We start from the raw sequence: 12,408 nt of genomic DNA on the forward strand, positions 1-12,408 counted from the left end.
AGGTCAGGGAAGGGGGTCTGTGGAGGTCAGGGAAGGGGGTCTGCGGAGGTCAGGGAAGGGGGTCTGTGAGGTCAGGGAAGGGGGTCTGTGGAGGTCAGGGAAGGGGGTCTGCGGAGGTCAGGGAAGGGGGTCTGTGAGGTCAGGGAAGGGGTCTGTGAGGTCAGGGAAGGGGGTCTGCGGAGGTCAGGGAAGGGGGGTCTCCATGTCATCTGCGTTTGGCCGGGCTCCTGGTGACTCGGTGGGTTTTGATCAGTGGTGGTGGGTCCGGGCACACAGGGTGACGGCCAGTGAGACCCCGTGTCTGGCCAGGACGTGCCCTGGCGTGACGGTGTGCTGGGGACAGGGCCGGCGTCTCTCTCCGCGCCCCACACCTGCCCGGGCTCTCGGTTCCCACCCGGGGCTGGCCGAGGTGCGGGTGCAGCCTCACTGAGCCGGGCCGTGGGTTCTCCCCGGGAGTACAGTGCTCGGGAGTTTCCAACCCAACGTGTGTCCTTTACTGTGGCGTTAAAAACCCACCAACCAGCCCAGGGAACTTGTGACTTCAGCTTCCTGCCCCTCAGAGAGAACCTTCTAGGGCCGGAGAGATGGTCCCTGGGTGCAGGCGTCTCGTGGCTGACCCAAGTTTAATACCCGGCACCCCAGCATGGGCCCCCGAACCCTGCCAGGCGTGACCCCTGAGCACAGAGCCAGGAACAAGCCTGAGTACCCCTCAAAAAATAAGAAACAAATAGGGCGAGAGTTCTGGAGCCCATGGCTTTGACGCGGGGATGCCGGCCGGCAGCTGCCGCACCCCTTCTTCTCTGGCCCCGAGGTCGGCTTGTCTCTGGCTGGGAGCTGCAGACAGAGGGGTGCCCCCAGTACCCGGGCTGAGCCGAGGCGGGCGGAGCCTGGGGAGCAGAGTGGGGCGACAGGAAGAGCCGGGGCTGCGTGTCCGGGTCTGGATTCGGGGCTGTGAGCTGAGCACCCCAGAGCCCCATCTCTCGGGGGCCTCACCCCTGCCCGTGGCCTCTGCCAAGCTGGCTCCTCCCCAGGGAGCTTGGGCTGTGGTGCTCCCGCCCTGCCCTGCCCTCCCTGCAGTGCTCCTGCCCCGCCCTGCCCTCCCTACAGTGCTCCTGCCCTGCCCTGCCCTCCCTGCAATGCTCCTGCCCCTCCCTGCCCATCCCTTCAGTGCCTCGCCCCACCCTGCCCTCCCTGCTGTGCTCCTGTCCTGCCCTGCCCATCCCTGCAGTGCTCCCGTCCCGCCCTCAGCTCCTGGCTCTTGAACAGTGTCGCGCCCTGTCCGGGTTTAATGGAAGATTCCTCCTGAAATGGACACGAGTGGCCCTGGAGTCGCCCGAGCTCAGAGCCCCGTGTGCACCGGCCCTGCTGTGCCTTGCCCCCCTCACCCACAGCCTCTCCAGAACTTTCCATCCCTCCCCCACATTGAGTGGCTTGGGGCTTGCTCCTGGCTCTGTGCTCACTTGTCATTCCCAAGGGATCGGGCAAGCGTGTGGTGCCCAAGCCCAGGAGATCAGACTCGCGGGAGTGTCGCGGAGGGCCCAGGTGGGGTTGGGGGGTGCCCGGTCCCCCGGCCCGTCCTGCTTTGATTTCTCTGCTGGCTGACAGCCCCATTCCTCACTTTGGTCTCTCTCAGGCCACCCGAGAGTCCTTTGCCCTTTGCCCGCCCTTGGGGCCCCCCTGGGAGGCCCCCCTGTGTCCTGGTAGAAATGGCCGGAGGCCGACCCGGCACCTGGCTGGAGGCCAGCCCGCACCTTCCCACGTTTGGCGCCCCTGTCCCAGCTGGACAGCGTGTGGCCGTGCGTCCGGGTGCTGAAGGCTGGAGCCAGGCGGGCCCGGCCCGGCCCCGGGAAACAGACTGTCTCCTTATATAGACGGCGAGCAGCCTCCTGGGTGAGGCTGGGGCTGGGGGCCTGGCCAGGAGCCCGGCTGACACGTGGGCATGGAGGGGAGCCGGGCCTGACTTTGGGCCCCGGGGTTGAAAAACATCCCTCGTGGGGGGATCTGGGTGGCTGCCCCCATCCCCCTCATTATACCGGGCAGTGCCTTCCCAGCCCCTGTGCAGGGGGCAGTGCCCTCCCCTCCCCCCAACCCCCCCTGTGGTGGGCAGTGCCCTCCCCTCCCCAAGCCCCCATGTGGTGGGCAGTGCCCTCCCCTCCCCCCGGCCCCCCCCCCGTGCAGTGGGCTGTCCCCCACCCTCAGTGACTGGGGCTCCCTTCTCCGGGTTCACATGTTGGGGTCTCAAAGACCCCCGACGTTCTTGGTCCTGCCCAGCCCGAGGGTTGACGGGGAAGCCTCAGGCCCACCCAGAATTCACCTCGCCATCTACCTCAGCGTGGCTTTCAGTGCTTTACACAACCACCGTCTCACACGGGGACCGCTTCATCACCCACGAAGATTCTGACCTGGCAGCAGTTACTCAGTCCCTCATCCCTGCCCCTGCCCTTGGCCATCACGTCCACGCGGGCTGGGACGCCACGGGCCGACACTGGGTGCAGATGGGAGCTCCCTGCCAGCCTTCCCGCTGCCCGAGGGTGTGGGTCTGCTGACTGACGGGCGCTTGGTCGGCGTTGAGGCCACACCCCGCTGTGCTCAGGGCTTACTCCTGGCTCTGTGCTCAGGGGTCACTCCTGCTGGGGGGTTTTGGGTGCCAGGGATCCACATTCCCACATACCAGACCAGTGCCTCCCCTCTCTGCTACTGCTCGGGCCCCTGTTTAACGTCGGGGCTCCACCCGGCAGGTGCCCGGGGGCTCTCCCAGCTGCGTGCCACCGTGCTCAGGGCTCCGAGCGGTGCCGGGTCTGGAACCTGGGGCCCCGCGTGTGCTCTGCTCCCCCGTGGACACAGCCGGGTGCTGCAGCAGCAGATTGTGGGGGCTAGGGTAGGGTGCAGGGGAGGGGGTCATCGGAGCCCTCCTGCCTGGCCTTGTCGGAAGAATGTGGTTCGCTCTGCTTTTCCCTCCAGTCAGAATTACTCCAGGAGTCGAATCTGATCATGGCCAAGCTAAACTACGTGGAAGGGGACTACAAGGAAGCGCTCAACATCTACGCGCGGGTGGGCCTGGACGAGCTGCCGCTGACGGCCGTGCCCCCGTACCGGCTGCGGATGCTGGCCGAAGCCTTCGCCACCAAAGGTGAGCCCCTCCAGCCCCCCGCCGGACCCTCGGGAAGGGAGGAGCCCCGGGCCGTCACTTTTCCTCTGGGGTTTTGGTCTGTGTCCGAGGGTAGGGCGCCTGACTCCTGACTCCGGCTCTGTCCTTGGCTGGAGGCCGCAGGAGTTGATAGGAAAGCTGCCCTCCGGGAACGCCGTGTCCCGCCATGGCCGGGACTCTGCCGGGTGCCCCAGTGACACTGTGTCCCGGCGCTGATGCTCACAGAGCCGGGAGCTGCCAGCCGCCCACAATTTCTTTTCCCTTTTCCTTTCCTTTGTCCCCCGGAGGTGGGAGGGAGGCTCGCATATACGTGGCTGTGTCCGGCTTTCTCTTGGCAGGCCCAGGGGGCCATCTGGGGCATGAGGATGGGACCTGGGGTGACCGGGTGCAAGGCAAGCGCCCTCCCCGCTGTCCTGTCACTCCGCCCGCCCCTCCTGCCCTGCTGGAGACCCCACCCACCCCCAGCGCTTCTGCAAGGTCTCTGCCCCCAGGGAGCCGTGTCACCCCAGCTGCCACGAGGGCTCCAAGTCTAGCGCTGCGCTTTCTCGTGCTCATCTGTAAGATGGGCCAGGTGCCCTATAGGGGGATGATGGCGCCGAAGTCAGACTCTGTTCCTGGTCCCCCGGCACTTGACACTTGACACTCCCACTCCCCCAGCACCCTGTGATTTTCTCGGACGGGGGAGGAGGATGCCTGGCGGTGCTCAGGAGTCACTCCTGGCCAGGCCTGGGGGGCCCGTGTGTGGTGCCGGGATCGCACCTGGGCTGGCCGTGTGCAAGGCAGGCGCCCTCCCCGCTGTGCTGTGGCTCCGGGCCTGTCCCGGCCCATCTGGACGCCTCCTGACTGACTTTCAGTTTAATTTGGGGTCTCCCAAGCAGTGCTCTGGGGGCGCAGGGTCCGGTGCTTCTCGGCCAGTTGGGCTGGGCGGCTCCGTCCGTGCCAGGGGATGGGGTGTTGCTCAGGGCCCACCCGGGCCCAGGGCCATGGCGGGCACTCTCAGGCTGCTGGGGCCTTGCGGGGGTGGGTCCCAAGCAATGCATGGGGGGGGCGGGGGCAGGGTCACCTCGGGTGGTACTTACCTGCCAGGCCGCAGGGTTTGGTGGTGGGCTCGGAGATCTCCAGACAGGCACGGTTTGGGGTTGAGGGGGGGGTCTAGGAGAGGTCTGAGGGCGGGGAGCCTTCTCTGGAGGCAGCTGTGTGCTCCTCACTGGGCCACACTAGACTGGCCCATGCCATCCCGGCAGAGGGCAGGGGGCAGAGGGCAGAGGGCATAGAGGTGGGCCCTCCCAGCATGCCGGCATGAGAGGTGAGAGCAGGCTGCCGGGTTGGGGAAGCACTGGGGGATGCAGAGAGAGGAGGGTCTCCAGTGGGGGCGGGGGGGGGGGCTTGGATGGGACCCCAGACCCCCCAGGTCCCTCCTGCAGCTGCAGTGCCCACGGCCCCCCGAGCATCCCCAGTGCCGGGCGTCAGCTCTGCGCGGGCACCGGCCTCCCTTGCAAACTGTCCCCTCCTCTGTGCCCCCGTGCAGTGGGAGCGGCCGCCCTCGAGCCCTCTGGGCCGTCGCGGGGCCTGTGTGCCTTTGGGGCGCGTCCCTGCAGGTCCCGAGGGCTGCGGGTCTGGGCCGGGCTGGGCACTGCGCACCCGCCGTCTGCCCAGCTCAGGGTGCTGGGGCAGAGCCGGCGGGAGGTGCTGGCCCGGCCCAGGCTGCCCCGGGGAGCAGGGGTCTGGGCGGTCCCCACGGAGGGAAGGTGAGGGGGCGCGTCTGCTGGGGGGTTTCTGCTCCACGGCGCTCTCTGGCCCCCAGTGGCCTGGACAGCAGAAACCCGCCCCCGGGTCCATCTGCAGGGAGGTCACTTTGCTGGTCCCAAGAGAGCCCAGTAGGGCCCGCTGTCCCCTGCCCCCCACCCCGGGCCTCTGCCCTCCCCTGCGGGGTGCCACTGCCCCTCCCCCAGGCCTCTGCCCGCTCCAGCTGTGGCCACGTCTTTGGGGCCAGTTGGAGTCTTGGCTCGGCTGGTGCCCGGGCCTGGGGACCAGGGTGCGTCTCTGGAGACTGGCCGGGGCTGTGCGGGGGGTGGGGGGGGCAGGGACAGCCCGATGGCATCAGGGCCCCTGTGTGCCGGGGACGCAGCCCGTGGGAGACGGGGACTACGGCAGGGGACGGAGGGCTCCGGCCCTCCCCCCGTCCAGCCTGGCCCACTCTGGCAGGTGCGAGTGGCGGACGGGCTCTGTTCCCTGCGGGAAGGAGGCCGTGGCGCAAATGCACGCGGAGACTTTCTGTGTTTGGGGGGTGGGGTAGGGTACAGCTGGTGGTGCTCCCCCAGTGGTGCTCAGGGCTGACTCCTGACTCTGCCCTCACTCCTGGACTATTGGGATGCCAGGGACCGAACCCAGGCCTGCCACACACACACACACACACACACACACACACACACACACTGGGCCTGTGCCGTGTCCCGTGAGCTCTCTGCAGCCCCACATCGAGACTTCCTGGTGGGCTGCCTCCCCGCCGGCACCGCCAGGCACACAGGGGGCCAGGTGCTCCCCCCCACCCTGACCCCGGTGTCTTTGAGAAGCCCCGTCAGTGTCTGGGGTTGGGCCCACCGCACCTCCGGGGTGGGAGGAAACAGAGAAGGCCAGCTCTCGGGCTGGCTTCTCAGCTTCGGGGTGCCTTGTCTTGGGGAGGGGGTTTTGGGGGGCTCATTTCCCGCTCTGCACTAAGCAGAGACCCTGAACCCCAGCTGAGGGGTAGAGAGATGCATGGTGTAGTGGGGAAGGCCTTGCACGCAGACCCCCTGGGCTGGGTCCTGACACCCCATCGGATCCCCCAAGCGCAGGACCAGGACTGACCCCTGAGCACTGCCCCCAACCCAACCAAAGAAATCCCAGCCGAGTGCGGGTCTCGGGGCCCTGGTGTCCACGGCAAGCCGCGTGGGCCCCGTCCTGCTCAGCCCCCGTGGGAATCCGCCACATGGGGTCCCTCTCTGTTCCCCCGAGCCGAGCCCCTCTCACCCCGCCACACCCCTTTGTCCCTGGGCCGCCTCCTGCCCCCGCCCCACGGTTGTGCTTGTCTTACTGGAGACGACACGTGTGCGTGGCATGAAGACCAGCACGAGGACGAGTCAGGAGAGCAACGACGTGCCCCTTGTCCCCCGAGTCCAGAGAGGCCCGAGTGGCCTGTCCACACCCGTCCCTCCTGCCCCTGCTCGGGCCCGCGTGTGGGGCGGGGGTGTGCAGGGCACGTGCCCGGCCCTCGGGCGCTGTCTGGCCTCCCTGGGGCCTCGTCACGCTTGGGCTCCCGTGATTTTGTCTCTTCTAACCCTGAGCTGACGCCTCATCTCATGCTCCGTGACCCGTTTTCATCCGCCTCACTGCAGATCGGTTTCCGTGACAGGAGCCGCTACTCCCGGCAGTGCCCGCCAGACGGAGCGAGGCGGTGGGGACCCGGAGGTCGTTTCCGCAGTTTCTCTGACCCGCGTGTGCGGTGAGAAGCGGCCCCCGGGCCTGTGTCTCCTGCGTGTTCTGGGCGATTCCCAGGAGGTCGTGGGGGAGGGGGGCTTAGGTCGGAGTTGTCCCTCAGCTGCACAGCTGCCTCACCTGAGAGGGATCGGCTTTCTTTCTCTCGGTTGTGTTTGCAGAGTCGGCTGTCCGGGAGACAAAGAAAAATATACGGGGGCGGGGGGGGGCGGAGAAGAGGGGCTGGAGCAATAGCACAGCAGGTAGGGCATTTGCCTTGCACGCAGCCAACCCGGGTTCGATTCCCAGCATCCCATATGGTCCCCTGAGCACCACTAGGAGTAATTCCTGAGTGCAGAGCCAGGAGTAACCCCTGAGCATCGCTGGGTGTGACCCAAAAAGCAAAAAAAAAAAAAAAAAAGAAAAGAAAAGAAAAATATACAGGGGAGAAGCACAGCACAGCGGGGAAGGCTCTTGCTCTGCACACAGCCCACCCTGGCCCTGTGCATGGCTCCCCAGATCCTGCCAGGAGGGAGCCCTGAGCACAGAGACAGGAGTGACCCCTGAGCACAGAGCCGGGAGTGACCCCTGAGCACAGAGCCAGGCATGACCCCTGAAAGTAGAACCGGGAAGTGACCCTAAGCCCAGAACCAGGAAGTGACCCTAAGCACAGAGCCGGGAGTGACCCCTGAGCACAGAGCTGGGAGTGACCCCTGAGCACAGAGCTGGGAGTGACCCCTGAGCACAGAGCCAGGAGTAATCCCTGAACACTGCCAAATGTGGCCCCTATCCCCAGTTTTTTCACATACTATTTTTTTCCAATCAAAATTTTATTGATTTACCATTGGTTTACAGTAAAATTTGATTAATTCCCTTTGGCCGCTTGTGCTTTTGGTGCTACCCGTGGGAACCCGCTGCCTAATCAAGACCTCTGAGCTGCTTTCTCAGGGTTTCTTCTAAGTTTTATGCCTTGAACCCTGCAGTCAGGCTACAGTCAACTTCGAGTTAGATTTTACATATGGTCCGAGCTAAGCATTCCACTTCATTCTTTCACACGTGACCGTCCAGTTGAAAAGCCTATTTATACCCAGCTGAATTTTCTGGACATCTTTACTGAAATCAAACAAGAATATGTGAGACTATTTTTGAATCTTTCATTCTAAGGGGATCTCAGGCGATCGAGTGGCATCTGAGCCTGGGATAAGAGGCCGCTCTAAATGTGAGAGCCGGTCAACACACTCACGCACGGAAAGGACGAAGCACACAGGGCCGGGGAGACACAGTGCAGAGGGCTAAGGGTTCGAGCCCCAATCCCCCTGTGGTCCCCTGAGCACCACCCAGAGTGATCCGAGCACAGAGTCAGGAGTAAGCTCTGAGCCCTGCTGGGTGCATCCCAAAAAACAAAATGAAGTAAGTGAAGCACAGGAACAAGATGAGCATCTCATACAAAGCGCTTGGACAGTCCAACACTCTTCATAACACAAACCCGAGGAACCGGCTAGAGGCACAGCGGGGTTTCTTCAGCCCAGCAAGGGCAGAGTCTGAGGAGCCCAGAGCGAGCCTTCTTATGAGGGGAGGAAGACTGAGTACCTCCCCCAGAGCACCGTCTCCACCCGGGGCATTCCCATTCAAGGAGGGCGGGAATTCTGAGGAATTCTTCAGTGAGGCTCTGGCCAGGGCAGTTAGGTACTACTACAACACGAGATACTGTGTCACTGTATCACTGTCATCCCGTTGCTCATCGATTTGCTGGAGCGGGCACCCGTAACGTCTCCATTATGAGAATTGTTGTTACTGTTTTTGGCATATCGAATACGCCACGGGGAACTTGCCAGGCTCTGCCGTGCGGGCGGGATACTCTTGGTAGCTTGCCGGGCTCTCCGAGAGGGGCAGAGGAGTTGAACCTGGGTCAACTGCGTGCATAAAAGACATAAAAGACACGAATGTAAAACAAAGCAAATGTCATGATCTTATAGCTAGGAAACTGTGAAGACCCGCCCCTCCCTCCACACCTAGCGCGCGCACACACACACACACACACACACACACACACACACACATCTGAGTCGTGCTAATGAGTTCAGCAGATTTGCGGGGTAAAACACACAGTATGCAAAAATTCACTGCATTTCTATCCACGAGCAAGGCACCATCCATAAATGAAATTAAGAAAATGTCCCTTTTAATAGCAGCAAACAGAGTACTTTGGACTAAATTTAACAGAAGGAATGTAAGGTTTGAAAAACTACAAATATTTTTGAAAGAAGTTCAAGAATCCATCCCAGGGCCATGCACTGCGACCTAAGGCTGTGAAAATCCATCTCCAGAGTCACATGATCCTTCCTAATCGCCAGCAGGCTCGCCGGGGCGTCTGCGTGGGCCTGGCGTGTCTGCGTGGGGCTGGCGCTGATTCTTTAGAGGTGTGGGGACGAGGGGGGGCACACCAGCAGGGGCGGGGCGGGATGGGGGGGAGGTTCCACACCTGGGAGTGCTCAGGGCTCACTCCCACAGGGGGGCTCCGGGGATAGAACCGGGTTGGCTGTGTGCAAGGCCAGCGCCCGCCCTACCCACTGTACTATCCCTCTGGCCCCGTAGAAAAGTCTGAAAAGTCGTGTTGGTCTTTGAGCCGCCCCAGCAGTGCTCAGGGGTTACTCCTGACCCGGTGCTTGGGGGGACGGGGACTGAAGAGCATGTGCTCCACAGGTCTTTGAGCCCCTCCCCCATGCCTCTCCCCTGCCCCAGTCCCTCCCGCACCAGGTTTAAGCAGCAGCAATGAACTCAGTTACGTCTGTAAGTTAGAGTGCTCGTCCCGGGCCAGAGTGGGACCCAGACTGGAAGGGACAATGCCAAGGTGGGGAGAGCCAGTCCCCGCCCGTTTTAGGGGGCCTGCTGTCTGCAGGCTGGGTCCTTCGAGCCCATTCAGTCAGTCGGCAGGAAGCCCCAAGGAGAAACCAGCCCTGGGCTGTGCCGCTTTCAGTGCTCAGTGCTCAGCCGGGGTCATGCGGGCCTGCACGCCCCCACCCCACCGAATGCAGCTGGACCCGGGCTCCTGCTGGCCTCTCCTGACACCAGCTCCCTCTGTCCTCCCCGGACCAGGGAGTCTGCGGGGTTCGGCTCCCTCCCTCTGCTTTCTCCCCAGTCCTCACCCTGCCGTCTCTCTCTACAAGAACCCGGGTGGGGCCGAGCCCCGTGTCCTGGCGGGGCCGTGACAGATGGCAGAGGTACGGCAGCGGGCTCTGGAGTCGCAGGGCGAGCGTGAGGGTTGTTGGTGTCCGAAGGGGCTTGAGGGAAACCCCCCCCCCCCAGGTTGCAGGCCAGCTGCTGGCTGGAGGGCGCTGAGCCTGGTGACAATATCACGGTGACCGCCAGGGGGCGCTGTGCAGGATTCGCTCTCAGTCCAGGCTGCTGGACTGTCTTCGAGCAGACTGCTGGCCAGCTCAGGGGCCCGGGGCGAGCGAGCGAGGAGGCCTTGGTTGGGCAGGGAGAGCTTCTCGGCCCCGGTGTGGAGCCCCGAGCTCACCCTGACCGGAAAACGGAGGGGAGGAGGGCTGCGGACAGGTCACAGTCCCTGATGGTGGTCCCTGGGCTTGCACCCCCACCCCCGGCCGATATTTGTCCTTCAGGGCCCCCTGGAGGTGGGGAAGGTGAGACACGGACAGTGGCTGTCACAGGCCATCGGGACCCCCCAGCTCCCCTCCCCGCTGACGCTCCTGGAAGCTTCCTGTGATCCCACAGCGGGCAGCAGTGGCCATGCATTTCTAAGGCGGCCGCTTCCGGGCTGGCCTTACCGCCCCCCTCCCCACTCCCCTTCCTCCGGCACCGTCTATCCAGGCGGCCCCTTCCCCCTTCCAGAATCTTCCCCAGCTCTCCCCTATTGTCCCTTGTATCTGGGCGGAGACCCACAGGGCCACGGTGCCCACGGCCCCCGCCCTTAGCCCTTCCTGTTCAGCTTCTGTTTCCTGTCCCCCCTCTCCCCCCCACCCGCCCGTCTGTCGCCTCCCCCAAACCAGCCTGGGTCATTCACTCATTCATTCATTCATTCGCTCATCCGATTAGCAGGGTGGTGAGGGCCTAGGCCATCCTGGAAAGATGGTGCCTGCTGCACATGGGGGGGGGGGCTTGTGGTGCGGGTCCTTCTTTCCTCGTGAGCAGATCCCTGGGAGACCCCCTCCCCGGCAGCGCGCGCGTCCCTCAGGCAGCAGTGAGGCGTTTTCAGTGGGTTCTGAGATCCCGCCAGCTCTGGATGAAAATAGATCTCGGTCTGGGCCGGATACAGAATTAGTCCGTCTCCTCTCCTGCCCTAGCGCCTCCCGCTGATGTGATCGAAGCCCCAGGCGCCCCCCCCCCCCCCCGCTCCCCCCGCACCTGCGGGCCTTCTCTGCCCTGCAGCCCTTCCTGCCCTGCCCATCCTCCCCCTGCCGCCATTGCCCTCCTCCCCCTCAGGGGCTGGGCCCTTCCTCCGGGGGGGTCTCCTGGGGCCCAGACTCCAGGACCCGCTGCTGCAGAAGCAGGACTCTGGGTACAGTGCTCTCGACCACCTGCCCTCTCTCGGCTTTCGTCAGCTCCTGACTGCTTCCACTGTTCCTTCCCCTGCCCCCGCATCCCCCACTCCCGATCTCGGGGAGTGCAAAGAGTGGGGCTCTGGGGGAGGCAGCTGAGCCTGGAGCAGGGGAGCCGCCAGCTGGGGGCCCCTGCTGGCTCCGAGCATGCCAGGGGGAGGAGCTCCGGCTGTGTGACGGGGCAGAACACAGTCCCCTGCACACCATCAGCATTGAATCCCTCCGAAGCGCCCACCTCCCATTTCAGAGCTCATGCCCTGTTCTGTTATTGGTGGTAGGGGGGGATGGTTTTTGGTCACACTCTGTGATGCTCAAGGCATACTCCTGGCTCTGCACTCAGGGAATTACCCCTGGGGTGCTGGGGTCGAACCCGGGTCTGCCCATGTACCCCCGTTTGCTGCCAGTCATGGGCAGGGTAGGTGTGTCACTTGAGTGGACAATCCCAGCAGGGCAGAAGGGGGACTCAGGAGAGGGTCACCAGGCCTGCTCGGGGGAGCCTTACCTTGCACCCAGGGGCCCCCAGAGCTGATGGGGCCACGGCAGGGGTCTTAGGAGACTTCCTTCTCCTCAGCCAGCACAGGCGCACATGCAGGCTTCTTTTTTCAACCCCAGGATGCTCAGGGACCACCTTGGGCGACCTCCAAACGTGGGAAGCGCTGCTTGGCCAGTGGCTGCTTGGTGCGGGGCCACTAGGGGGCGTGTGAGCCGCGTGGGCATGTGGGATGCCCTCAGGCCAACCTCTCCAGAGGTGCTGCTCGCAACAATGTATCCATATGCCCTGCTGGGGAGAATGTATCTGTGAGCCCCGGCTGCTGGATCTGGTGGTTGTTCTCAGGCCCCCCAGGACAGACACCCCACCCCGGGGAAGCCCAGGCTTGGCTCCAGCCGTTCTGGGTTCAGGCTGGCTTCTGTGCAACCCCGGGGGGTGCAGTCCTCTGGCAGCGAGGCCCCCCCAGGGGGCTGCACGGGCAATCTTGAGCCATGCATCTGCTGTACAGATAATTTTGTTTGCTTTTTGAGGGGAGGGGACATGGCCGGCACTGCCCAGGGCTTTCCCTGGCTCTGTGCTCAGGGGTCACTCCTGGTGGGCTGGGGGAGACCAAGTAAGCGGGGTGCCGGGGATTGACACCGGGACAGCCAAGGCAAGGCAAGGCACGTGACCTACCGGCTCTAGCCGTCTCGTCACCTGCCTCAGCCACAGGCGGTGGGAGCTGGCAGACGCCTCGCCCCTGCCTTGTGTGCAGCCCA

The 12,408-nt window shown here is 64.1% G+C and overlaps 1 protein-coding gene across 6 annotated transcripts in view; it reads left to right on the forward strand.

The window, feature by feature from the left end:
* TTC7B (tetratricopeptide repeat domain 7B) overlaps nucleotides 1-12,408 on the forward strand; it is a 184,837-nt gene that overhangs the window by 19,280 nt on the left and 153,149 nt on the right. For 5 of the 6 annotated variants that reach the window (XM_055129801.1, XM_055129806.1, XM_055129803.1 and 2 more), the window contains exon 3: nucleotides 2,962-3,130. In XM_055129801.1, coding sequence (XP_054985776.1) covers nucleotides 2,962-3,130 — 169 coding nt within the window. The remainder of the gene's footprint in view (nucleotides 1-2,961; nucleotides 3,131-12,408) is intronic. The other variant, XM_055129805.1, reaches the window with a different exon arrangement.

This window comes from Sorex araneus, chromosome 3, assembly GCF_027595985.1.
Source record: "Sorex araneus isolate mSorAra2 chromosome 3, mSorAra2.pri, whole genome shotgun sequence".
Classification (NCBI taxonomy): domain Eukaryota; kingdom Metazoa; phylum Chordata; class Mammalia; order Eulipotyphla; family Soricidae; genus Sorex; species Sorex araneus.